This window comes from Amia ocellicauda, chromosome 5 (assembly GCF_036373705.1).
Source record: "Amia ocellicauda isolate fAmiCal2 chromosome 5, fAmiCal2.hap1, whole genome shotgun sequence".
NCBI lineage: Eukaryota > Metazoa > Chordata > Actinopteri > Amiiformes > Amiidae > Amia > Amia ocellicauda.
The window spans coordinates 31,449,484-31,476,958 of NC_089854.1; the positions used below are offsets into that span (position 1 = coordinate 31,449,484).

Below are 27,475 nucleotides of genomic sequence, written 5' to 3' on the forward strand. Positions count from 1 at the left end.
TTACAATTTATTAAAAACGCAACTAAAATGTCTTGACTGTATATTTTTGTCTCATCCATTGAATGTATTGAGTTATATTAAACGGGTGTATGCGTCAGCCAATCAACACATAGGGCAAGTGTCCACATTCGTTTATTATGGAAAGGTTTTCAAGCTGACATTTCATTCTATACATATTTGGCAGTAGTTTTAGTTTGATCTTCATCAGAGCTGTTAATTAAAAGCTCAACTGTATTCAGATTTTTAATTTTTGCCTGTGGGTTATGTTGATCACAGAGTCTACCATTTTGCTTTTAAAGTCTACTTCGAAGTTGGTGAAACTTTCAGGACAGTTGGGTAACTGTAATAAAGCCTATATTGAACAGGCCTACAGGAACTTGAGAGGCTGAAATAATTAAGGCCTATAACCATTTAGCACTTCGTATATTGGATCTAACATTTAAATACTTATTTAATACATATTAATTTATAAGAAAGAAAAAAACAAATGCTGTTCCCTTTGGGCTTGAAGCGGCTATAACATCATTCCACTTATAGCGTCCTAAATAGTAACAATCAAATAATGTTTTATAAAGTAACAACTTAGACTTTGTATAATTGGCGCACTTTAAGTGCAGTGGCTTGGGGCGCTGGTGGAAATACTCGATAAACCAATCTATTGCGAAACAGTCCCTCTCACTTCAGCGCAGAGGACGTCTGTCCCTGAGCAGCAGCTGCGGGGGGCGCTTTGTTGTGCAGATTTTCACTCAGCTTTGTCTTGAAAGACTCCACGACTGATAGGGATACTATTTCAGTCCGGGAACGCTTTCATTAATATAAAATAAAACATGATCTCCAAAGCGTTCGCTGTTTATGCCCCACTTAGTGATTTAAATGTACTTCGGGGGAATCAAATGATCGCATGGGTGCGTTTTTACTGCGCCACAGAGGACTAACGCAATTCATTTCATACTCTCCCTGAGGCTGTGAAACGATCCCGACGGTGTTATTTTGAAGTGTAAACGTATCTGCTGTGCGATAGTGTTTTTTTGTTTGTGTTGTATTATTAAGCTTCAGATCCTCTTTAAATTGAAATCGTGCAGCGCAGTGTGACCCAAACTGAATGCATGCACCACCTATTCTGTTGCATACGTCTTTGTTAACGCCACGGTACTTCAGTCGTGACATACCCATTAAGTTGTAGACCATTACAATGCAAATGAGCCTAATTACAGAAAAAGAGAACAAAATGAAATAAAGCTAATTGTATCCTGACTGTCGCTCTAACCCACCGCCCGCCCGCCGGCCCGCAGCGGAGAGGAGCTGTCCGCGGTGCTGAACGCGCTGCTCGGGAGCCGCCGTGACATCAGCGACGCGACTCGGAGTCTCCGGAGCCTCAAGCCAGCGCTTATCCTGCACACATTGAGCAGATTGCGCACAAACGGGCTCTGGATGAAACGCTCATCTCCTAGTGCTGTCAACCGCTGGGGGCGAGAAACAGAGAGAGAAATAAAGACGGCGCCGCCGGGGCTTTATTTTCTGCACTGCGATAGGGGGGTGGTGTTGGTGAAGGTAGGGGGAGGGGGGTCTGATCTTGGCTCTGTCACAAAGATCTGATCGGGACGAGTAGACTCGCGATGGAGCAGGTCTCAGATGTCCAGACTGCTCCCAACGGTGAGATGATCTACCCCGATAGCGCCTATGGCTCCTCTGCAATGGACACGGACACCGAAGACGGCCAGACTCCTTCTGTTGTCGCCCCTACTTATGACGAGGAACTGACACATAAGGTAGCGCTTTCTTTACACATTTGTATCGCTCGTTTCTGTTTTAGTAGCCTCTTCTTTGTTGTTCACTTATGACATCTGAACGAAACGACGTAACTTACAGCCCACGGGAAGATTGTATACATGGAGCAAACTGCACCATTTTTATTCATTCATCACAATACAAAGCAGCACAGTTGGTTGCCCAGTTTCTCTCAGTCTGATGAATGAGTACATAAAGTCCGGGGTATGTGTTCTTGGCATAGCATGCTCATTTCAGTCAACGATTATTGCATAAACGGACTAATTTAATTTTCGGTTTCTTGGCTTCTTTGCCAGTTTGAGACACAACTCTCATAAACGTTAACCGTCGTCCTCTGCTGCAGATGCATGACGATAGTTCTCCCGTCTTATCCCAAGTACAACTTGTGCAGGACAGGTGACTTGTGCGCAGAGAGACCGATCAGGTGTATCAACGCACTACCAGATTTATCAGCAATGCTCAAATTTGAAGCAAACAGTTCGTTGCTCAGATAGTCTTTTGTGTTGCTGCAGCTGCTGTACTGCATGGCTAATTGTTCGGTGCTACTTTTTGATGTTGTATCATTTTTCTTTTTAGTTATTATTATTGACCTATAGGACCTATTCTGAAATAAGATGGAACAAACACGATGTTGAAATAACTTGCATCTGCATAACCAGACCTTCATCTCTGGAAAATTGTTAAAATGCAATTGTCGGTTCTGTTGAAAAGGGACAGGCCTTCAGTGTTGGAATAGTAATTGCTGTTATTGTTGCAGCTGGAGTTATAATAGGCCTACTTTTAAAAAATGCCAATGACCTGTGTGGGCACTTTGAGTTTAAGTTTGAGTTCAATTCATGAAACTATTGGAGATTCACATAGAAGCCCAATCAGTGATCTGGAAAAGAGACAATCTGAAACATAGCAACTAAACTGTATAGTCTGGACATTTACATTATAAAACATTTATGGTCAACAATTCACACTATTTTTTTGTGGATTACATGGTGCAAGGTGTAGGTGCCAATAATTCATTGTCTTTTAAAGGGACCAACTGATATAGACACATTTGCACACTACATATAGACAGCAGTTTCAAGTTCATGATTATATGCAAACCAACATACCATGAACATCAAAACTGAATGATGAACTTTTAGTCTAATGTAAGAAGTTGTGCAATGCAACTGTATGATGTTGAGAGGTTTAACATACATACAGAATATAGTACTATACAGTGAAGTAAACAAAATTGTGATACAGCCACTACAGCAAATTCAGCAAATGACAGTGATCCAATGAGTTGATTGGCCAACAGATACTAGAGACAATAATTAACCAAGGGTGGTTTATGATGTGATATTTACATATTGCACAGTGCAGGTGTTCACAGCTGAAGGGTTGCAAAGCAGACAGATTCACGTAGTACAAAATATACAAAGTTGAAGCCCTCTTATATTTTTCAAGTGGTGGCTGGATGTCTGCATATATAGGTTATATATATTTAAACACTCTTCTCACATATCTGATTTCCTATTATAGGATTAGTTACCTGGAGGAATAGAACCGGATGTGGGTCATTGGAATATGTACTTCATCACACAGAGTTCTCGCTATGACAAGACCCAAAGTGAGAAAGAGAGGGAGGGAGGGAGGCACAGTGTTCAGCAGCTAAGCAGGCAATTTGTCATTTTGGCTTCAGATGTGAGAAACAGAAAAGTACGTAGTGACTGAAACAAAATGAAGTCTAGGGAGAAGAGTAGTCAGTTTACACTGTCAGTACCTTACGATGAGTCAGGCAATTAGTATCTAGAAAAGGCAGCTTTTGGCTGATACACTGAATGACTGGGCACTAAAATTCAGATTGTGTTTTCTCAAGCACTGACACTGTCAGTCTGGTAGATGGGGAACACATTGAATGGCTACCCGGCTTACCATCTGGTCCCATAAAATGCAGTTATGTACAAAAAATGTATAACGCATTTGCATATAGGAGATAAAAAAGGTGAATGTTGTATACAGGCTTTATTCTGTTGGTGTTTGAATCACACAAGAAGTTAATTAATTTTGAGCAGTCGCTCTCAATAAAGGCACAATCTCATAAAGGTGGAAATCTAGCCACTAAACTCAGTGATTAAATAAGCACTATCAGTGACCATATCAGTGCCTGTATAAACCTGGCATGAGAGTAAATAAGATCAACAAACAGGAACGACATTAATCGAATTTCCCCTGTAGCTCGTCAGCAGCAGCTAAGAAATGACTCTGGATTGGTTGCTAAGTCGGACAAAACATGAAACCAGATATAAACAATGGTAGCAAATGGTGCATAAATCATTTAATATGATTAAGTAAACCAGGGATCCGCAACTCAGAATTTGAACAGTTACAGAGCCTGCTTCTTCCCTCTGTCTGAGCTGTGAATGATGGCACTATGCCTGTTATTTGCTTAATTAGTTCAAGTAATGCTTTTCAGATCTGTATTTTCAAAGCTCCTATCAAACCACACAGCACTGGTTCCCAAACTTTTTCATTCCGTGGCCTGGCTATTTATGGTATTAAAGTATGGCAGAAAACCACAATATGAACTATACACCTTACATATATTTTATTATACATGTTAAAAATATTCACATGCATGTGTCCAAAGGAACAACCAATACAATGTATGCATTTTTAATTATTTTCTTAATATTGTAATGCTTTTTTTTTTTATGAATGTGATGAGGTGCAGGATGAAATAGTCTATGGTCTGGCATCAAGTGTGCTACTGTTCTACATGACTGGGATTGTTTTCAGCATCAGGCTTCCAGTCACAACAAACTCTTTCAAGTTTTAAAATCATGATTGTTTGTTTTGTGTTTGAAGGTGCAGTGCATCATCTAATCAATGGTTGTCTAAAGACTGGACCGGTGTCTGAGTTTTCTGTGCTTAAATGTGCACTCTGTCCTTTTGTCGTGATCTATTTAACCGTTATGATAAGAAAAGCTGCTCAGTAATGACTTTGTGCAAAGCACTCCACGGCTCCTAAAGTCATTTGTCTTGTCATGGAAAAGCCTCTGACCTCTTACATGTGGGTATGTACACCACCCAGTGGGATCAATTAATGAGGAGGTCCCGGCACCCTAGAAAGGAGAACAAGTATTTTTAAGAGTTTAATTGCCTGCAAAAGGCTAAAAGGGCAAGTGCATTCATTTTACAGAACACATGAACGCTGACTAGAAGAATTTGTCAAACTCCCCTGCATACAGCTTAGTGAGGGGTGAGGAAAATTGTGCATAATTTGATTGATAGCGTTTTAAGGGAACCCTTGAAAGCAGGATACTTGAAATGCAAAGATGCTCCAAGAATAATAAGTACTTTGTCGTCTTTTTGTCATATGTGCCTCTCAGTTTGGGAAAAGCATGTACTTCAAAGTCTGCATGAATAAGAATCTCGTGGACATGCATTGAGCTTCTTTGATTTGTTGGAGTTTAGTGACTATCGAATAAATAATATATATATATACACCGATCAGCCATAACATTATGACCACTGACAGGTGAAGGGAATAACACTGATAATCTCGTTATCATGGCACCTGTCAGTGGGTGGGATATATTAGGCAGCAAGTGAACATTTTGTCCTCAAAGTTGATGTGCTAGAAGCAGGAAAAATGGGCAAGCGTAAGGATCTGAGCGACTTTGACAAGGGCCAAATTGTGATGGCTAGATGACTGGGTCAGAGCATCTCCAAAACTGCAGCTCTTGTGGGGTGTTCCCAGTCTGCAGTGGTCAGTACCTATCAAAAGTGCTCCAAGGAAGGAAAAGCGGTGAACCGGCGACAGGGTCATGGGCAGCCAAGGCTCATTGATGCACGTGGGGAGCGAAGGCTGGCCCGTGTGGTCCGATCCAACAGACGAGCTACTGTAGCTCAAATTGCTGAAAAAGTAAATGCTGGTTCTGATAGAAAGGTGTCAGAACACACAGTGCATCGCAGTTTGTTGCGTATGGGGCTGCGTAGTCACAGACCAGTCAGGGTGCCCATGCTGACCCCTGTCCACTGCCGAAAGCACCTACAATGGGCACGTGAGCATCAGAACTGGACCATGGAGCAATGGAAGAAGGTGGCCTGGTCTGATGAATCACGAGTTCAATGTGTTGACTTGGCCTCCAAATTCCCCAGATCTCAATCCAATCGAGCATCTGTGGGATGTGCTGGACAAACAAGTCCGGTCCATGGAGGCCCCACCTCGCAACTTACAGGACTTAAAGGATCTGCTGCTAGCGTCCTGGTGCCAGATACCACAGCACACCTTCAGAGGTCTAGTGGAGTCCATGCCTCGACGGGTCAGGGCTGTTTTGGTGGCAAAAGGGGGACCTACACAATATTAGGCAGGTGGTCATAATGTTATGGCTGATCAATATATATATATATATATATATATATATATATATATGAAATATCTTACCAAATTCTTTTGAAGGATTGCTGAAAGTGGGATCAGAATCTACTGGCAACCAAAAGAGGAGACAGACCAAATGTCCAACTCTCCTTGAAATGCTTTTGAAGGTTCTAATGCAGAGGTTTAAATGGAAAAGTGCAGCGTACAGCATGATGTTCAAATGTAAATTTGTAATCTCTTAAACAAAGCATATGGTAAGATCTCCACAGTCATGTCATGTTACAGTACAAACAGTAATAGATCTTGCAAATCCTTTACAAGCTGCTCTGTTGAGAAGAGGCTTACATTGAGAATGTTAGATGACATTTACAGCCAAATAAATACATCAGTAACTAATAATACTAATAGTATCAGTATCAGCATGTGATATTCACAGAACAAAGAATATTTGCTTGCCAAGTTGAACAAGCCATTGCTTATCACTTCACATTTGTATGCTTTAAAATTGTATTAATTTTACGGGGAAACTGATACGTCTGCTATTAAGCATGAGATTTTGAGAAAGGTGTTGACAGATTCCTTTCTGAAAGTATGTTTGAACTCAGTGCAGTTGTCCATTAACATATTCATTAATTCAGTGATGTAGTTAGTTAGTTTGAGGTAGTTAATGAGTCGCTTAAATACACAGGTTGATGTGTGATTGTAACTACTGATGCTGATTGGTGAAAATAACTACATTTTCCAGCCTTCCACAAGACATTCTTACCCATTGTCCATGACCTGTGAACAGCATGGAGCTTGTATGTTTAGTTCTTGTCTTTAGCCAGGAGTTCCCCTGTGCCAGACATTCACTGTTTTCTCCCTGAAGCGATACAGTGCCAACACAGATTTAACAAAACTACAGTCTCCGTGCTGTGTGTGCTGCTGATGAGCCCTCATGCAGAAAGATTTAGATGTTGTTGTCTTTTTCTTTACAATTTCCTTCTTTTTGCAGAGGGCAAATGCAGATCAGGAATCTTAACCCTTTACAGAGCCAAGAGAAAGAAATTCAAAACATCAGGGCACTAGGACAGATCCCACCAGGTCAGCCAAAGGCCAGTATTGTGGAATCTATCATACCAGGAAGAGTTTCAATTTTTCCTTTTTGTTTTTTGTTTGCATGGAGAGTGATTCATTTCCTGTTTAAATCAAGACTGAAGGCTTACATATAAAAAAAAAAACTTAGAATCTAGGTACAATTATAAAGGACAGAAGGCAGTTAAATCTGTGCTGTTTTTTTAGTTTGTCTGTCAACCGTCTCTTTAGGTCCTACTGGATTCGCTTCCCCAGTATCCTAGTATCTCCGGGTCCTAATTTAACCAACAGGGTTGACGTACTAATTAGAGATGTCGGTTTTCAGGATTATGAATATCTGCATCAGATTCCGCTGTAGGAGTCTTCAATTGAAGCTAAGGAGGTCCAGATTTTGTTTGCATATTATGCAGAGCTCTTCTTATTGAATAAACCATAGTACTGAATTGGTCTGCCAAAGCTGGTACCATTTTTCCTGATTATGAACAGCACTTTTTTTTTTCTTTACTACCTTCTCCCTTTCTGTATACTGGTCTCAGATGGGTGATTAGATGTCACTTGCAGTGTTGCACGGTGTGGCTGAAGTTGGCCATATTCATTTCGGCATCTCGTGGCATTATAAGCCAGCCTTTGCAAAATGCACAAGAATAGTAGCTGAGAAAGCTTTCATATTGTAGATCTTTGACTGTAAGGGAATGTAATTGCTTGGATGAGGATTTGGAACAAAATACACTGTTTACAACATAGCTGCTGAAGCACGGTCTGGGAAATTCAACACCTTTTACCTTTTCCACACAAAGAGACATGAATGGCATAAGGATGCTCAAAGCCTTTGTGTGTGTGTGTGTGTGTGTGTGTGTGTATAAAGTGAATCTTCTAAAAGGATTCAACGCAGTAGTGTAGCCAGAAAAAAGACTGTGGGTGTGCATCTGAAAAACTTGGTGTGTTATTGTTATTTTAAACATCACAGTGCAATCATTCTTTACATAGGCTTTTATTATATTATTCAAATCCTGGGTGGGGCAGTGCTGTTGTACCCTTGAGCAAGGTACTTCACTTAGCTCCAGTACAATACCCAGCTGTATAAATGGGTACAAGTTGCCCTGGATAAGAGCGTCAGCTAAATGACAAAAATAATAATAATAATAATAGCCTAATGATGGGATCACACTACACGAATTTAAGCCCGATTTGGCCCTCACGTCAAGATGGTCGTGCAGTGAGAGACGGGCTGGTGCGTCGCTGAGTTTATTAAACCGGTTTCATATTTACGGCGCCGATCGTGGAGAGTGACGTCATCAGCAGCCAATGAGCTGAGCTGACTGAAGAAGAGAAAAGAAACACAAGAATAAACATGACAGAAGAATAAAATTGTCATACGTATTTATTAAAATACTTCAAATACCAATGGTTGTTTCGGCGCAGGTTATTTTAAAATACTCTAATACAGGGAAAATAATATTTTCAAATACCAATTAGTATCTGTAATTGACCAGGTCTGCACTAAATATCGACCCTCCAATGCGCTGCTCACAGTGTGGGATGGACAGAGCCGGTGTGTCGCTCAGTGCGGCTCTCTCTCACGGCCGTGTCTTCACACTCATCCTCTTTTCTCTGTGCTTTGTGTGTTTGTCCGACACACGAACACGGACAGCAACATTAGTTTGTGGTCGTGCTCTTGTTGCGCAGATTTCCGCAGTTTTGCACAGATCTGCAGAAATCCACTGATCCCATTGGAGAACTGCGGACATCTGCACTTCACGAACGTGTCCTGTAAATGTCCGTCCGTGTTTGTTGCCCTTCTCTCCTGTGGATCACTGTGTTTCTCCGAGATTTGGAGACTGTGACGCAGATCCACGACAGGGATGTCAGATCAGTTGTGTGCGTCTGTACTGAAGCGCTCGGCTGTGTGCGCTGCTTCGCGACGCAAAATACACCAATTCGGTGCAAAATAGGCGTTAAGTGTGAGCTGCGCACTGATCATAAATTAGGGTCGGATTTTAGAAATCGTGTAGTGTGACCCCAGCATAAGGCTATAACAAAAAATTCATTCTGCATCTGATTTCTATTTGTGCCAGCTGCCTCTTTGGGTGGCACAGGCACACCCTGGCACACCCGTGGCTACGCCGCTGATTCAACGTCTGTGTTACTGTCTTCCGTTTCCTGGAGAGATCTAAAAATCTTTCTTTGACCACATCACAAGTCACTCCTTTGAAATAACAGTAGATGCCAAAAGGTGCTCTGTGTGTGTGTGTGTGTGTGTGTGTGTGTGTGTGTTTGTTTAACCCAAGAGACTGCACAGTGGAGGAATGGCAGGGATGGGGGTGAGAGCACAGTTTTGATCATTACAATGTGATTCTGTGCAGCTAATGAGGTGTGATCAAGAGCGTCTGTGGGTGCAGTCATGATCTGATTTTATTTCACTTCACTCTGTGCCCCACAGTCCTGCTTTCCGAGTGGAGTTTCATTAAGTACAGGCTCACGCTGTCACGGCCCCTTGTAATGTGGTAGACTGTCATTAACTCCCCCTGTCTCATTTATCTTGAGGAGATTCCCTCCCTTCAGGGTGACTGTGTTGCTCATTCCGTTTAGGCCCAGCAGCACGCTAATTGCTCTCTGATGTGGAATTGTGTCATTTTGTAATGAGGTGAGAAGACCACAGGAGGAAACTTTAGCTTGAACCTTATTTCCCTTCCAAACCACAGCTATGGTCTTGCATATCTAAGCATACAAGTCTATGATTCACACCTAATCCCCGACTTTCAATATATAATGAGCCTCCATACTGGTAATTCGTTATCAGCTCACTGCAACATTAATCAGTGTTTGCTGACACATCCAACAAAAGCAAGAACCAAGAAGCATTCGCCCATAGAGTAACAAATCAACGCACTTTATGGTGCTATTCAATGTATGTAGGTCCTGTAATTTAGATGTATCATCATTTGCTTAATCAGTGAGAGGGTTTTTGATTAAATCTTTTAGATTTCCAAATGTAGGGAAGCACAAAAAACAAGTTGACTTTCTAATGCTGTGTGACGTATTTCAAATGAACGCCCTTGCTTGGGTCTGTTCCCCCACCATCCCAGCACCCCGTTGCTGTCTTTGATGTGTTGCCTCTGTTCAGTGGCAGTGCTACATTTTTAATAATGCTTAACAACAATCAAGGGAATAGGAAACGGAGGTCAGCAGAAAGGAAAGGAAGATGACAGGAGTCTTACTGTCCCGTGGCGTGGTGACTGCTTCCTTTCGCTCCTTTCCTTTTCTTTCCTTTTCGCCTTTCGCAATGCTGACAGGTATGCGTTTCCACCGGCAGGGCATTTCAAATCCACCGATTCTCCTTTGCGTTTTTAGTGCGTCATGATATGGGGCTAATAATAACACACGGCCCGCTGATTGCTATTGATTCTGAATTTCAGTCGCTGTCAACTCCAGGTGCTGATGTTACGCTTGCTTGCTCTTCAGCGCTGCTTATTTTGTGACCAGGCATTGACCAGAACATTGTACAAGAAACTCTGTCTCTTGTATATTGATCTATGGCAGGTGGTTTAATTTACTCCATTGACTTATGTTTCATGTTGCAGTTTATTTTTTTACAAGAATCAGTTATGGAGACATGGTGTGTCAAGTAGTGTTAGAACAAAAGGCAGAAGACACTGTGGGAAGGGAGGGACTCTCCAGATGTCTAGCTTACTCAACCAGACCCTTCGTTAAACTAAGAAGTTGCATAGTTTATCCTCCTGACAATCCCTCACACAGTTACAGATTTCAAGATATTGCCAATAATTCAGAAGGTGGCTTGAAATCTGCAACTTCTGATGTGATTAAAAAACTGAAGAAATGTCTGATTAAGCACACTTACTCATTCAGTCAATTAAACAAGTAAGGACTCCAATGAAATCCGGAAGATACTACTGTTTGAAAACGCTAGTTATCTTTCAAGTCGGATGCATTGCCCAAGGGGGAGGGGTTTCTGCGCACTGCCGTAGGAACCTGAACGAAACATCACCCTATCAAAGCTGCCATTGGCCCCTGAGCGTGTCACTTAGAACAGGTCCCTTCCCACATCCTGTTCCATAAAATGTGACGTCAGCGCAGGTTCGTCCTCTTTAGCCATTTCGTCTGGACCCGAGAACATGAGCTCTCGGGAACCCTAGGTATCGACACGCTAGCCCACACATGGCCACGCTGTCTCCTTTATGTGTTCCCACCATTCCCCCTTCTCCCGGTGGTCCTGGAGAAGGTCAGGAGAGAACGAGCAACAGTTCTGCTGATAGCCCCTCGGTGGCCTCGCAGATTCTGGTTTGGAGATCTGATTGCCCTCTTCCACGAAGAGCCTTGGCAGCTCCCAGTGAGAGTGGACCTTTTGTCCCAGGTGCAGGGCACGCTTTGGCACCCCAATCCGGGCCTCCTTCAGCTCTGGGCCTGGCCCTGGGTGGGAGCGATTGATTGCCTAGGGTCTGTCAGACGCAGTAGTAGCCACTATTCAGTCGATGAGAGCTCCCTCTACGAGGTTGCAGTATTCCTACCGCTGGCGGACATTTATCACCTGGTGCCAAGACGGCGGACAAGACCCAATTAATTGCCCCATTGGTGTCATAATGCAATTTCTACAAGAGCTATTGGACCAGGACAAGTCTCCGTCCACGCTCAAAGTGTATCTGGCTGCCATCTCCACATGTCATGTCAGGATTGATGGCGAGCCCCCTGGGTTTTCATTGTGATGGCTAGACGACTGGGTCAGAGCATCTCCAAAACTGCAGCTCTTGTGGGGAATTCCCGGTCTGCAGTTGTCAGTACCTATCAAAAGTGGTCCAAGGAAGGAAAAGCGGTGAACCGGCAACAGGGTCATGGGCGGCCAAGGCTCATTGATGCACGTGGGGAGCGAAGGCTGGCCCGTGTGGTCCGATCCAACAGACGAGCTACTGTAGCTCAAATTGCTGAGAAAGTGAATGCTGGTTCTGATAGAAAAGCGTCAGAACACACAGTGCATCGCAGTTTGTTGCGTATGGGGCTGCGTAGCCGCAGCCCAGTCAGGGTGCCCATGCTGACCCCTGTCCACTGCCGGAAGTGCCTACAATGGACACGTGAGCATCAGAACTGGACCACGGAGCAATGGAAGAAGGTGGCCTGGTCTGATGAATCACGAGTTCAAGGTGTTGACTTGGCCTCCAAATTCCCCAGATCTCAATCCAATCGAGCATCTGTGGGATGTGCTGGACAAACAAGTCCGATCCATGGAGGCCCCACCTTGCAACTTACAGGACTTAAAGGATCTGCTGCTGACGTCTTGGTACCACAGCACACCTTCAGAGGTCTTGTGGAGTCCAGGGGGACCTACACAATATTAGGCAGGTGGTCATAATGTTATGGCTGATCAGTGTATATATATATATATATATAATATGTGTTAAACAGCAGGACTGTGGCTCTGTTCTTAAAATGTGTGGAATGGAGCTCACTGTCACTGTTCCCAGCTGATGGCGCTCAAGTTTTGCTGCCTAGCTGTGTACATAGTTTCTTGGTCAGCAGGTCTGTGGCCGCCCGTGCCCTGTGGTGTATATAGTTAGTTTGTACAATATCTAAGTTTTCAGCACAGTGGAGTCCTTCCACTCTGTACTGTTCAGTTGAGTAGGATGCTCCTGTGCTGCGCGCTGACAGCATGAAGGTTTCTAGACAGTTGCTGATTCTAGACAGTTCCCAGTAAGAGCGTGACTACGGTCCTCGCTCCTGGGCGGCTCAGGTGCGGCCCTACGGGTCCCCTGAGGTTACTGTCTGGAGTTGTGTTGCCGAGGCCCCTAGCGGTGCACCTCGGGGCAGGCTCCCTTATCAGCTCGCTGCCTCCTCCCTTGCGACGGTTTTGTTATACAGTAACCCCTCCCCCTTGGGCAGTGTTTCCGACTTCCGATAGGTTGCGAATGCAGCCCTGGTTATCTGAAAAAGGAAGCTCTGCCCAAGGCTTGCAAGGTCACGCGGCAGGACGAACCTGCGCTGACGTCACGTTTAATAGAACAGGAAGTGGAAGGGACCTGTTCTGAGTGACGAGCGCAGGGGCCAATGGCAGCTTTGTAGAGTGACGTTTCGATCAGGTCCCTATGGAAGTGCACAGAAACCCCTCCCCCTTGAGCAGTGCTTCCTTTTTCAGATAACCAGGGTTGCATTCGTAACCTATCACTACAGGTTGTTTACAGATATATTAATCCAAGGATGTATTTGCAGTGTTTTGTGTAGGGAGAGATAATCAGATGAGGAAAGTCCCAAATGATTGCGTCACCTGGAATTCCTGACCAACATGCATCTTCTTTGCAATCATTTACAGTGACCTCTAATGCCACACTTACAGATATGGTAGTGGACACTGCTCTTTACAACCCTAAGGTAATAATAGTGATGGTCATGAATGCATTCATCTCAGGATAGAAGACCTGTGTGTGTGGGTGTATGCGAGCTTCAATCCCAAATGTTTAATTCCCTTCCACAACGGAAGCAATTTACTGAGCTATTTTAGTGTCTCAATATTTCAGTCTAAATCACCTTGTTTTCTGAAGGGGGAAAACTGCTTCATCATGACTTAAAGCTGTGATTAGCACATCAGGGAGTCTCAGACAGGTTTTAACAGTCTAGATTCCCTTGAGATCACAGGGAGTGTCAATCCAAAACCCGTGCACAATGCAGTGTGTTATGGGGATGACAATTATATCACAGCCTCTCATCAGGGCTCTCAAAGCAACAATAGGCTAATCCTGGCTGATTCAGAGCCGTGTGAATAAAGACATGCATTCATAAAATTGAATTGCACTTTCTTTCTTTGCTGTCCAAATAATATTCAATATCCCTGACTTTTATGTATTGTATCAATATTGTGGCACAATGAATGGGAAAATGGTTGGATCTTAATGAACCCTTTCTCCTGCAACTAGAATGCAAGCAGCCGGGTTGCTATATATAGTTTGCAACAATAATTTTACGTCAGAAGAGGAAAGCACTTTAATTGTGCTTTTATGATCTTAGCAAATGGAATCTGAGAGATAACAGCTTCTACATTAGTGCTAATCTCTTCTTGTAATTTCCAGACACAAGTGAAAGTCAGCTGGTGGTGAGTGGAGTGTTTAAGAGACCATATAAAAAGCATGAGTTAATGAAAGCTCTTAATTAGACTTTGATACATACATTCAATGTTGTTTTCGTGCATTTTCAGTCTTGATATACACCATTTACTTCAGCTGATACTTTGGAGGGTTTTTAGTGTGCAAAGTCCAGAGTGAGGTGAGGGTTAAACTTCTGACATCCTAGTGCAGACTTATGTAACCATATTTAATATGTTTTACATGGGTTTAACAAAGTCTGCTCTTTCATGTTGGCGCCAAGAGCAGTGTAAGTGTTGCCTGGTTGATGTAATCACGCAGTCTCCAGCAGCCCCCTTTCTATGCCTCTTGAGGACAGGTTGTAATTCTGAAGCAATGGGGTGGTTCCGCTTAATAAAAATGGCTGGTTAGGGATTCATCTTGGGGAGGAGGAAGTGCCAGCATCGCTATGGCAACAGCGCCCACCCTCACTTCCTCCCCCTCCCCCTCTGCCAAGTTCTAAGGCACAGAGTTGAGAGAGGAGTTAAAAATATGCATATTAAAATTGGATGAAGCCAACATAAAACGGTAATACAGCTTAGAATATTTAAAGACTTTGTTCTCCTTGTAAAGATGTCATATTTGTTTCCCAAGTGGAAATGTATGTTCATTACAGGATGTTCCAACTGGACTGAGCTAAACATAAACCTATTACTTGTATGGAGGCAAAAATTTGGTAAGAAATAAGCTGCTGAGGAGAAACTGAATAATCTGAATAATAAGCTTGGCAAGACAGTGTGGTTTTAATTGATCTTCAGTGAAGCCTCTACAAATATTTTAAATGATGGTTTCAATAGACAGCCCAATTATTTTTAATTCAAAGTACGTGTGATTGCATTTGTATTCTAAACAAACAGGAGAAATACAAAGGAGGGGAGGGCGGGTGGTCTTTAACTGTCTGGTGAATCCAATCATTATTAGGTCTGTTTTCTCTTGGCGAGACAACAGTACAAATCGACATGAGTAGTTATTGAGCAGTTAAGTGTACATTCTTTACAAGGACTACGTGAAACTCTGTACTCCATTCAACTGTGTACAAAGCAAGGCTGCAAGACCGAAAAACAAAGTTCAAGGCTCCTAATTATCCATTTCCAAGAAATTTGCTTTGTGGTCCAATACAAGTGTGCAGTAGTAATAGGCAATACTTCCTGAGTCTTTCAGTGGGTTCCAGTGGCTGTCAAGGTCTGATCTTTCCCTTTTCCATAGGCAGCACGTTTTCTCAGTCATGTATGTTTCAATGCTCAGATCTCTGTGACTGAGCTCAAATGTCTGTCTTCTCACATATGGAAAGCTGAGTCGGTCTTCAACAAGCGCTCTAAAAGGCAGGATGTTGGAATGGATTAAAACACAAGAAGTAGTTAGCAATTATTATATACATATTTAATCACTGTTTAGACTGCTTCCATTAGTTTTTAATATTTCTTTGAAGGCCTTTTATGCTGTCGATACTCCATCTGCAGTTGTTTCACCACAAAACAACTCTCCCAACTTCCTCACCTCCGCCTCGCCTACACCAAGCTCAATCATTCATATTGGAAGCATCCACCTGTTTTTATTTCTACCTGAGGTCATTATTTCATCAGCTGTGTGCCCTGTCTGAGTTTGCGTGGAAATTGGAAAGTGGAACAAAGCTAGTCTATTCAACCTTTTAGAACATTGTGTTTCTTGTTTTTGTTTTCATTTGTTTCCGTCACTATTGTTTTAAATAATCACTCGCAGCCTCCATATACACACAGTCATCCACGCAGCATGAAAGGCGCTTTGTAATTGCCCGTCTCCCAGACCACTGTCTCTTTCAGTCACGGCTCGTTTTTGTCTCCTGTCAGTGCACCTTGCATTTGCCCTCAAGTCTGACTCCAGCAACGCTTTTCCCATTGTGAGCGTACCCATATATAGATGCAGGCAGGGAGCAGTGCACTGGAGGGGGGTGGGGGTAGATAGGAAAACAGTCATGCATGGGGAAATTAAAGACAGATGTTTTGTTCTTGCTGAGTTATTTTCCAATTTTATTAAAAATCATTTTCCATTTTGTGGTGTAGGGTTCAACCATACGCTAATGCATGGCACACCAATTGCACGTAAATATCCTTCACATATTTATCCTTGACTAGCGCGCAGTCAGACACCGGCGGCTCACTGTATTTCCAGGCTTCTGTTCTGCCCTTAATTCCTAGGAGACGTCTAAAACTGACTGTACTTTTCTATTTCTGGTTTTGCGGCCTCACGAAGTTCAAGGAATGAAGCTGACAGAATTCAGTCGGCTTTTGACTGGATCTGCATAGTGAGTGTTTTTAAATGACTTGTTGAAATGCTTTAAAATATATAGAGAAGCTCCTCAAGATTGGGTTTTCACTAGCATCCATGAACCCTTCTGGCCCCAGCAACAGCTCATATGATCACCCTCCTGCTGTTTGTCAAGAACAGTCACAAAGGTGAGAGTTTGAGGTCTCCCGTAAGCCAGTCTTGTTACTGACACAGATACTCAAACTTGCCAAGGAAATTAGTTACTAGGCACTCTTGTGTTTATTATCATGAAAGCGGCAGAAGCTGTGATTAATACCAAAGCAGCAGGGTGTCCGTGCAGAAGGGAACACAGCAAACTGGCGTGTGAAAGCGGCCTGATGTAGTTATTTTCTTCTCATTTACAGTGACATAACAGAACTCTGATGAGAGCATTCTTTTATATTGTCTCAGGCAATGATAATAATAATAAAATATGCAGTTTTTCAGCATTGAATTATAAAAAGTGAATCCTTAATAAAATAAAATCTCGGACAGATTATTATATTGATGTTTATATAAGAATCACAATGGTGTAACATAACACCTCTGTAAAGTTGAGTACAGTTGAGACGCGTGTAAGGGTTGCAGTGTATCGCATTTCAGTGTTCTTGTTTTAAAGTTCTAATTACATGGCAGGGGTTCCAGTTACAACAGTAAGTGCTGTCTGCAAGTCGAGAGCCGCCGTAAGAAGCACAGCTGAACTTGGTGTCATTTGCACCATGTGTGCTTACGGCACTACAGAGGCTGAGAAAGACAGCGGTATGAATTGTATTGTAACAGTCTCATCGAATAACCATGTGAAGGGCCCCTGTTGTATGCCATTCAAATGTTGGGGCATTAAGGTCAAGGTCAGCTTTAAACCACAGCCTTTACTTCCTCATTGTCATTCACTGCACATTCGAACTTGAAAACCTCCTTGACTGACTGACTGACTGAGATTTTGAATTAATGACCGGTAAGGCTGTTGAATTTTGTATCCATACTTAAAACTCCACACGGTATACAGATGTCATTATTATGCTCAAAGTACCATAGGTTTCCAGTGTCCCTTTTACGGGGAATTGTTTGGAAATCCATCACTGATGACTTTTGATACAATTAAATTTCCTCAGCCCCCTTCACTTCCCACCAAACACACCGGGATGCTTCTTGACCTAGACCATTTTAATTCGATATTTGTCTTTACAGGTACAGAATTAGGGGGTGTAGAATTATACATCAAGCGCAGCTGTGGGTATTAGAACAATGTCCGCTTTAGTTCTGCAATATAATATGTTGGTGTTCTTTGTGAGAGTGTTTTCATCAGGAATAGGAATTGTTAAGTGCCAGCTAAAGTGTGCATCATATATATGGTTTAAATGGTTGGGTTTAGTTTTGTCTTTAAATCATTTGAACCCTCCTATGCTTTTAATAGTGTCACAATTGTGTCACTCCACCATTCATTGTCGCATGCAGTAATGTTATCGGTCTCCAAATATAATGATAATGATTTGAAATAACTCAAACTTTTTCAAATCAGCTCTCTGCATTAGGTTTTTGCTCCAACTTCTGAAGGTTGTTGCTAAGAAACCCAAACCAGCATCACCAAGGTTTCTTTTTCCCACCCTCTCTGCTCCTAGTGCTAGAGAGATCTCTGTTCAGTTGTTTGCATTTCATGACTCTTTGCGTGCTGTTTTACTTCAATACCATTTCAGTTTTACTGCTTTCCCTGAGTTTTTGTTTGTTTGCTTGTTTGTGTTGTTAACTCTTCTCTTTCAGTGTTTCACTTGCAATCTGCAGGTCGTTCTATCGCTCCTGTGTCTGAGGTGTGACTTCTTATTAACCACAATGTAGGAAAAAAAGCTCTAAACTCTAATCTGTGTTCCAAGATTTATCTTGGAAGAACACTTATTGAATGTGGCCTCTTCAGAGATGAGAGCATTTTTATTATTTTCTCGGGGGAGATGGCCATTTCAAATGGTTTGACACATACATATGCAATTGCAAATACCTGATGTCTGAATTTGTGCACTCCTTAACTGCTGTCTATTCAACAATGCTGGTTCATTCTCTGTGGATTTCAGTGTCTTTAATGGGGAGCATGACTTCTAAACATGGTGTTACAACAGCACCTCTCTTGTGCTTGCTCTTTGCCCTGTCTCATCCAACTTTCCTTCTCTCCACAGACCATCCTGGTAGGGGACAGTGGGGTGGGCAAGACATCCCTCCTGGTTCAGTTTGACCAGGGCAAATTCATTCCCGGATCCTTCTCCGCCACGGTCGGCATTGGTTTTACAGTAAGTGGTCCATTTGACTCTCAGTTGCTTTGAGAGCAACATGCAACTGTTCAACTTATTACACTGGCTGGTGTTTCTTTTCATTCATTCATTGAAGGGGTTCTGGAAATATAGAGTGTTATACATCACTACGGGTTAGGGTTCAATCCCCCCGTCTCTGGGAACAGAGTATTTGGGGATAGAGTGGATTTACCGCTCTGTTGGGGCTGTGTGGATCAAGTGTTGCAAAGCATGTCTGAGACATCTGATCAAGTCCAAGCAGGGTGTGATCACACACACTAGACTAGACTATTTTCCTTTATATTTTTGTATTCAGACCATTTTTTTTTAGAAGTTCAAGGCAGATTCTTTCAATATTTTAAATCGCGTTCCTGCAAGGCATCCGTCCCGGTGGCTGCTGTCCATCTACCTGTGCTCCAGAGCAGCAGTTTTCTCCAAATGTAATGTGTTGGAAATAGATGGCATTGGACTCATTCATTCTAAAAGCCATCAATCTTTGAACAACAAACCAGAGAATTACTTCACAGAGTCACACTGGAGAATGTTACTTTAAAGCTTACAGCAACTTGGTGTGTTTGTTTGAAAGGGCAAAAGTGCTGTGAGGCAGTTATTGTAAGTGAAATACATGCTTGTGTTCAAATGTGTAATTGAAGCAGGCAGCTTTTAAAACCGAGATGCTGGTCACAGTGCCTTTTTCAACAGTGCGGGGTAGGAGACTGCCAGCTGTCCCCCGCTGTCCCCCGCTGTCCCCTCGCCTGGCTTCAGGCTGGGTTCTCTCTCATTATGCACAGTGTTTAAAGCTGTTCCTGACACTGCTTGTCAAAGGGATTATGAAAGCTACCCAGAGGGGAAGGGGTGATTAAATCCCAATTAGCACTCTCAGGATGCAGAAATGGGCGTCTTGGCATCAGGGGGGCAATTCGGAACGATTATTCATGAGTTTGTTTGTTTATTAGCGAACGGAGAGTGAGTTGCTGTGTGAATTTGTCTGAAAAACACCATCTGGGAGAGAGATTATTAAAGTTTCATAGGTTCTTTATTATTATTGGTTTATTTGAGTGCCATTTGAATGTACAGCTTTATGTATAGTTGTTATATACAGCTCTGGAAAAAATTAAGAGACCACTGCAAAATTATCAGTTTCTGTATTTTTACTATTTATAGGTATGTGTTTGGGTAAAATGAACATTTTTGTACTGACAACATGTCTCCCAAATTCCAAATAAAAATATGGATGGAATGGAATGGCTGCCATACATGTAGAGATGCTAATTTAAGAAACATTTGCAGTGGTCTCTTAATTTTTTCCAGAGCTGTATGTATATATATATATATATATATATATATATATATACACACACAGTGCCTTGTGAAATTATTCACCTTCCTTGGCATTTTTCCTATCTTGTTGCATTACAACCTGGAATTTAAATTGATTTTTATTTGGATTTTCTAATATGGACATACACACAAAATAGTCCAAATTGGTGAAGTGAAATGAAAAAAGTAACTTGTTTTAAAAAATAAAAAATGGAAAAGTGGTGCGTGCATATGTATTCACCCCCTTTGCTATGAAGCCCCTAAATAAGATCTGGTGCAACCAATTACCTTCAGAAGTCACATAATTAGTTAAATAAAGTCCACCTGTGTGCAATCTAAGTGTCACATGATCTGTCACATGATCTCAGTATATATACACCTGTTCTGAAAGGCTCCAGAGTCTGCAACACCACTGAGCAAGGGGCAGCACCAAGCAAGCGGCACTATGAAGACCAAGGAGCTCGCCAAACAGGTCAGGGACAAAGTTGTGGAGAAGTACAGATCAGGGTTGGGTTATAAAAAAACATCCGAAACTCTGAACATCCCACGGAGCACCATTAAATCCATTATTAAAAAATGGAAATAGGGCCGCCCACCAAAACTCATGGACCAGGCAAGGAGGGCATTAATCAGAGAAGCAACAAAGAGACCAAAGATAACCCTGAAGGAGCTGCAAAGCTCCACAGCGGAGATTGGAGTATCTGTCCATAGGATAACTTTAAGCCGTACACTCCACAGAGCTGGGCTTTATGGAAGAGTGGCCAGAAAAAAGCCATTGCTTAAAGGAAAAAAAAAAAAAGCAAACACGTTTGCTGTTCACCAAAAGGCATGTGGGAGACTCCCCAAACATATGGAAGAAGGTACTCTGGTCAGATTAGACTAAAATTGAGCTTTTTGGCCATCAAGGAAAATGCTATGTCTGGCGCAAACCCAACACTTCTCATCACCCCGAGAACACCATCCCACAGTGAAGCATGGTGGTGGCAGCATCATGCTGTGGGGTTGTTTTTCATTGGCAGGGACTGGGAAACTGGTCAGAATTGAAGGAATGATGGATGGCACTAAATACAGGGAGATTCTTGAGGGAAACCTGTTTCAGTCTTCCAGAGATTTGAGACTGGGACAGAGGTTCACCTTCCAGTAGGACAATGACCCTAAGCAACACTCCAGTGGTTTAAGGGGAAACATTTAAATGTCTTGGAATGGCCTAGTCAAAGCCCAGACCTCAATCCAATTGAGAATCTGTGGTATGACCTAAAGATTGCTGTACACCAGCGGAACCCATCCAACTTGAAGGAGCTGGAGCAGTTTTGCCTTGAAGAATGGGCAAAAATCCCAGTGGCTAGATGTGCCAAGCTTATAGAGACATACCCCAAGACACTTGCAGCTGTAATTGCTGCAAAAGGTGGCTCTACAAAGTATTGAGTTTGGGAGGGTGAATAGTTATGCACGTTCAAGTTTTCTGTTATTTTTTCTTATTTCCTGTTTATTTAAAAATAAAAAAAATATTTTGCATCTTCAAAGTGTTAGGCATGTTGTGTAAATCAAATGATACAAACCCCCCAAAAAATAATTTTAGTTCAAGGTTGTAAGGCAACAAAATAGGACAAATGCCAAGGGGGATGAATACTTCTGCAAGGGTGTGTGTGTGTGTGTGTGTGTATATGTATATGTATATGTATGTATATGTGTGTGTGTGTATGTGTGTATATATGTATATATATACACTCACCTAAAGGATTATTAGGAACACCATACTAATACTGTGTTTGACCCCCTTTCGCCTTCAGAACTGCCTTAATTCTACGTGGCATTGATTCAACAAGGTGCTGAAAGCATTCTTTAGAAATGTTGGCCCATATTGATAGGATAGCATCTTGCAGTTGATGGAGATTTGTGGGATGCACATCCAGGGCACGAAGCTCCCGTTCCACCACATCCCAAAGATGCTCTATTGGGTTGAGATCTGGGGGGGCCAGTTTAGTACAGTGAACACATTGTCATGTTCAAGAAACCAATTTGAAATGATTCAACCTTTGTGACATGGTGCATTGTCCTGCTGGAAGTAGCCATCAGAGGATGGGTACATGGTGGTCATAAAGGGATGGACATGGTCAGAAACAATGCTCAGGTAGGCCGTGGCATTTAAACGATGCCCAATTGGCACTAAGGAGCCTAAAGTGTGCCAAGAAAACATCCCCCACACCATTACACCACCACCACCAGCCTGCACAGTGGTAACAAGGCATGATGGATCCATGTTCTCATTCTGTTTACGCCAAATTCTGACTCTACCATCTGAATGTCTCAACAGAAATTGAGACTCATCAGACCAGGCAACATTTTTCCAGTCTTCAATTGTCCAATTTTGGTGAGCTTGTGCAAATTGTAGCCTCTTTTTCCTATTTGTAGTGGAGATGAGTGGTACCCGGTGGGGTCTTCTGCTGTTGTAGCCCATCCGCCTCAAGGTTGTACGTGTTGTGGCTTCACAAATGCTTTGCTGCATACCTCGGTTGTAACGAGTGGTTATTTCAGTCAAAGTTGCTCTTCTATCAGCTTGAATCAGTCGGCCCATTCTCCTCTGACCTCTAGCATCAACAAGGCATTTTCGCCCACAGGACTGCCGCATACTGGATGTTTTTCCCTTTTCACACCATTCTTTGTAAACCCTAGAAATGGTTGTGCATGAAAATCCCAGTAACTGAGCAGATTGTGAAATACTCAGACCGGCCCGTCTGGCACCAACAACCATGCCACGCTCAAAATTGCTTAAATCACCTTTCTTTCCCATTCAGACATTCAGTTTGGAGTTCAGGAGATTGTCTTGACCAGGACCACACCCCTAAATGCATTGAAGCAGCTGCCATGTGATTGGTTGGTTAGATAATTGCATTAATGAGAAATTGAACAGGTGTTCCTAATAATCCTTTAGGTGAGTGTATATATATAATTTCCTATTTCCATACAGAGCAATGTTGCATGGTTTTCATTTTTCTACAGAGATTTGAAGGATCTCAGAAAAGAATCAATGTGAAGACTGTTTTCTTTCATGAAATCATAAACATTTGGGTATTCAATTTATTTTCAACATTGTGTTTTGAGTGCTTATGAGTCAAGATCTTAGGCAGTACATCAAGTTCTTAAACTCTTAAATCCGAGTTCCTGGGTAGGGCAAAAGCACTTTTTTCTTCATTGAGTAATTCAGTAAGCTCCATAGATTGGTACTGCTTGCCTTGAACCAGTGCTGTGGGAGAAGCTTTGCACTGGCAACTGGCTGCTTATATCCAGTGACATACTAGCTTGCTTCTTTATTTATACTGCTTGTGTCAAATGAGAACAGCCTTAAAAATTGGATTTGCTGTTCTTCATGTGGAGCCCACTCCAGTTACAAATATAACCAAGGAAATTAAAATCCAATCTGGGTTCTGTTGAGGTGGGAGAAAGGAAGCAGTAAGAAGGCAACTTATTGGTGGTGTTTGGCGCCACCTACGTGTATAGCCATCCACATCCGCTAGGAGTTTGCAGGGGAGGGAGAAGGGGAAGGAAGAGCAATAACTTGAGTCCCCTTAAGGGCGTGTGCGTGGGCACGGGAACGGATGAAAGCTAACATTGGCCTGATTGGAATATATCAATTCTTCCCCAGCCAGCTGCTGTGCCCTGCTCCAGAGCTGAAATAGCAAGGCAGGCATGGGGATAGAATTAGACCTCAAGAGGGTTCATAAATAGCAGGCAGGCATGTATGTATGTATGTATGTGTGTGTGTGCGCGTGCACAAGCATTTTGTATGTGAGAAGCCTAGATTGAAAAGGAGAGCACTGAACAGAGAAGAATTAGTTTTTCTGCATTGTGTGAGGGTTGCGGAATGAATGAACATTACCTATAAAGGCCATACATAAACTTTTCTCTGATGGAATTCACTCTTCTCTTGGAAATCTTCTCCTTTTAAAATAAAAAAGCTGAAAATTAAGCCCATGCATTTCCATCCAGATGTGTGTAAACTCTGAGACATGCAGGGGAAGCCAGCTAGCCACTTCCTGAGGTGCACAAGTCATCAATAATATATCTCTGGTTTCATATATAATAAATATATGTTTTACAATCATGAGTTATTGATGACTTGGGTGTGACAGCAGTGCATGTTGTGCTTGCATGCTTAAAAAGGATTCCTAGCCCTGTCTACTTGGAAGATGTGCTTTGTCTTTCCTGTTTGTAAAAACATTGGCTCAGTCCTTTTGCCCATCATGACAGTTCCTGTGAGGATCGGTACCTTTTCCTTTCAGACCGATGAAATAAAAGAAGAGTCAGGCACTGAATGTAATGAGATTAAACTGGAAAAAAAGCAGACTCGCATGCCAGTCATTAAAATGATATGGAGTAAACCTGTTCAGTGCCTGCAGGAAAACAGAAGACCGTTCCATAATTCAGGAGATTGCTAATGGGAGGCTCTTCCTTTCATAGACTTATTCCTGTGCATTGGATTACACAGCAGCACCACTGTAGCACTGCATGATAGGAGTAGGACATGAAGAACACATTTCTAAAGATCCTCTACTGCCACGCTGTGGGTAGTAATGGGAGTGCTGACACTGATTGCACAGGCACTGACTCATGCGTCGACAAGTGCACCTTGCAATTGAAAGCCTGGCGAGCAGTTGACAATGATGAGACACGCCATGGCAACAGACTAAAGCGACCTCGAGCTGAGACAAGTGAGCATCCTTTTATTAGAGCACATTTCAGAGGGATTGCTATAAAGCTTCAGTTGTGTTTTCCATGTCGAGTTTTCTTATGCAGCAGCTCCAATACATTCTTGTATAGCACAAGGAAAAATAGAAACCTAAGGTACTAAAGTTTGAAATTTGAAATGGAATAATGGAATTTGGCATGCACAAGGGAACGATCATTATTTTATTGTTATATTGTTCTATGTCAGAGGTGTACAGGGTCTATTTTCGTGACTGATTCTTAGTTATGGTCTACCAGATGCATGACGCCTAACCAGAGACAGTGTAATATATTTTTACCTGTCCGCGTCCCTTTGTACACAGATGGCAAAAATGAAAATGTCACCTAAGAAAAAGGAGCAAATGCAATCAGTTTGTGTTAATTACCTTGCAAAATGTAGGCCGCCAGAACCATTTACCTTAAGAACCTAAATGAACACTTCCAAAAATAATGAGTGGATTACTACTTCCAGAGCAAAAAGCCAGAGTTAGCTAGCTTCTTGATGTGCTCCTCATTGACCCTGCAATGACACCAACTTGCTCAATACAATTGAGATCAGGTGAAGGGTGAGTCATGCCAAATGCAAATAATATTAGACATCTTTTGCCAAAGTTTGGTTTAATGAGACCTCATTTCCACATTATGCCTTCCTGTTACTTCCAAGTGATCTGCTGCACGATACATTATTAAGCAGAGGGCCTGCATTAGACAGGGAGGAAAACTGTGATTTTTCTCTGGTTGTCACACCCCCTGATCCATTTCAGCTTGTGGATCTTCAACTACTGCTCCCGTTTAAAATGTGAGCTGTATATATCTCACAGCTAAGAACTATTTTATTTGATTGTATTTATATAAGAATCCTAACCATGGTGGATGTGTTCAATACCATATATCTTATATTGATATGGTTTATGTATATGTTTGCTCCCAAGCAAGAGAGTACAGGGCTACGGTTAAGACAAGGCTGTTGAGGTGGACATCAATATATTGTCAAGATGCTGTGTTGCTTCCTCTCACATATGATCACTGGACTGTGTTTTGAATAATTCAGCGCAAGAAGAGTATATATTCCAGTTATTCTCTTTTGAACGACTAATTAGGCAAGTCTATACAGAATAATATGAAGATGACCAGCAACCACGATTTCTGACTTGACGTGGATGAACATATCCATCCATACACACATGCTTTCTATATTGCCGATTAAAATTCAGCTGGGGGGTCCTATATTTGATTTTTGCGAAGTGGTGGTGCATGCCAGTTATACTAACGTGGAAAGGTGGCTTCCCTTTATGAAGCGGTGGCCTTGCAGGGGCGTGCATACATTTAAGATGGTTATTTCCGCCACCAAATGCGCTGGAAGGTTTTCGGGACCCATTTTCCGCCTCTCGGTCCAGGATTATTGTCCACTTTTGCTCGCTCTCGGACGGGCGGACCTGCCCCTTTAAGTATCCGCTGAAAGCTGCGCTTGCCGGCGCTGCTCCTCCTCCGCAGCCGCTGCTCAGACTCCGCAGCTGCCGTGGCTCTGGGCTGCGGACGCGGCTCTCCGGTTCCAGCCTGTTGCGTTTAGCTAATGCTGTCCAAATGCACAGGTGTTGCTTGAAATCTGCAACAATGCAAGCCTAGGCTACCGTCCTGACAGGTGGACAGCTGTAATTGTCTTAGCAGTGTCTTGCAGTAAGCCGTAAAGACAGAAAGCAAAGAACACCAGCAGCCAAGCACACACGCAATGGGGATGCCGTGTGACCTCGCTCACGCTAGTTTCCGCAGCTTTTCTGAGCTGCCAGTGAGAGCTCGGCTGTACCGGCGGCGCTAAAGAGGGATCATGCGGCTGTTTCAAAGTTTCCTGTGAAGTTCCGCGTCCGTCCTCGGTGCTCGGTTTGGGCCGGTGTAGTTATTATTATATGTGTATTTGTAAAGCGCGGTTGCCGGGATTGAAAAGTAGTGCATCGCTAGACTACTCGGAGACCAACCCAGCACCACAGTCCGCCGTGTCCGTGCGTCGCCTCTGAGTCGCACCCGGGACCCGGCGCCTGGTTCTGCGCGATCACAAGCACGTTGGCGTGTGTGTTCAGTTTCTCTCTGTTGATGCCATGTCTCCCAAAAAGGTGGTCTTGTCGAAAAAGCACTCTAGAAATGGGACTTCCAAAAATGTTCTGGATAGATGCGGCTCCACCAATGAGTTTTATGACTTTACTTTCAAGGTGTGTATTATTATATTATTATATTGTTGTTGTTGATGGTGATGATGGGGGGGGGGGGGGGGGGATGTGTGTGTTACTGTTGCTTCCACACTTCTGAGAGAGATCCAGTGAAAAGATATCTGAACCATGCTATTGAATATTTACATCTGGGAATCAGAGAAGCCATGGATTGTGTTACTTTTACAACTCAAGCCCGCATCTGCGTTTCCCTTCAAGCTGTCACAATTGGGCAAGCGGGCGAAAGCAGTAGCAGGAGAAGCTGTTTTTGATTGTAGCTGTACATAACGTCATTTAGTAACTGATCTAAAATTGAGTAGGTGC

General features: G+C 42.7%; 1 protein-coding gene across 2 annotated transcripts in view; it reads left to right on the forward strand.

Moving 5' to 3' along the window:
* Positions 1-1,556: 1,556 nt before the first annotated feature.
* The window catches only part of LOC136750040 (ras-related protein Rab-37), a 52,071-nt gene continuing 26,152 nt past the window's right edge, over positions 1,557-27,475 (forward strand). Inside the window, exons 1-2 of one of the 2 annotated variants that reach the window (XM_066704777.1) lie at positions 1,557-1,769; positions 18,795-18,905. In XM_066704777.1, coding sequence (XP_066560874.1) covers positions 1,617-1,769; positions 18,795-18,905 — 264 coding nt within the window. In that variant the 5' untranslated portion in view covers positions 1,557-1,616. Of the gene's footprint in view, positions 1,770-18,794; positions 18,906-26,290; positions 27,155-27,475 lie in introns of those variants that run through there. The other variant, XM_066704778.1, reaches the window with a different exon arrangement.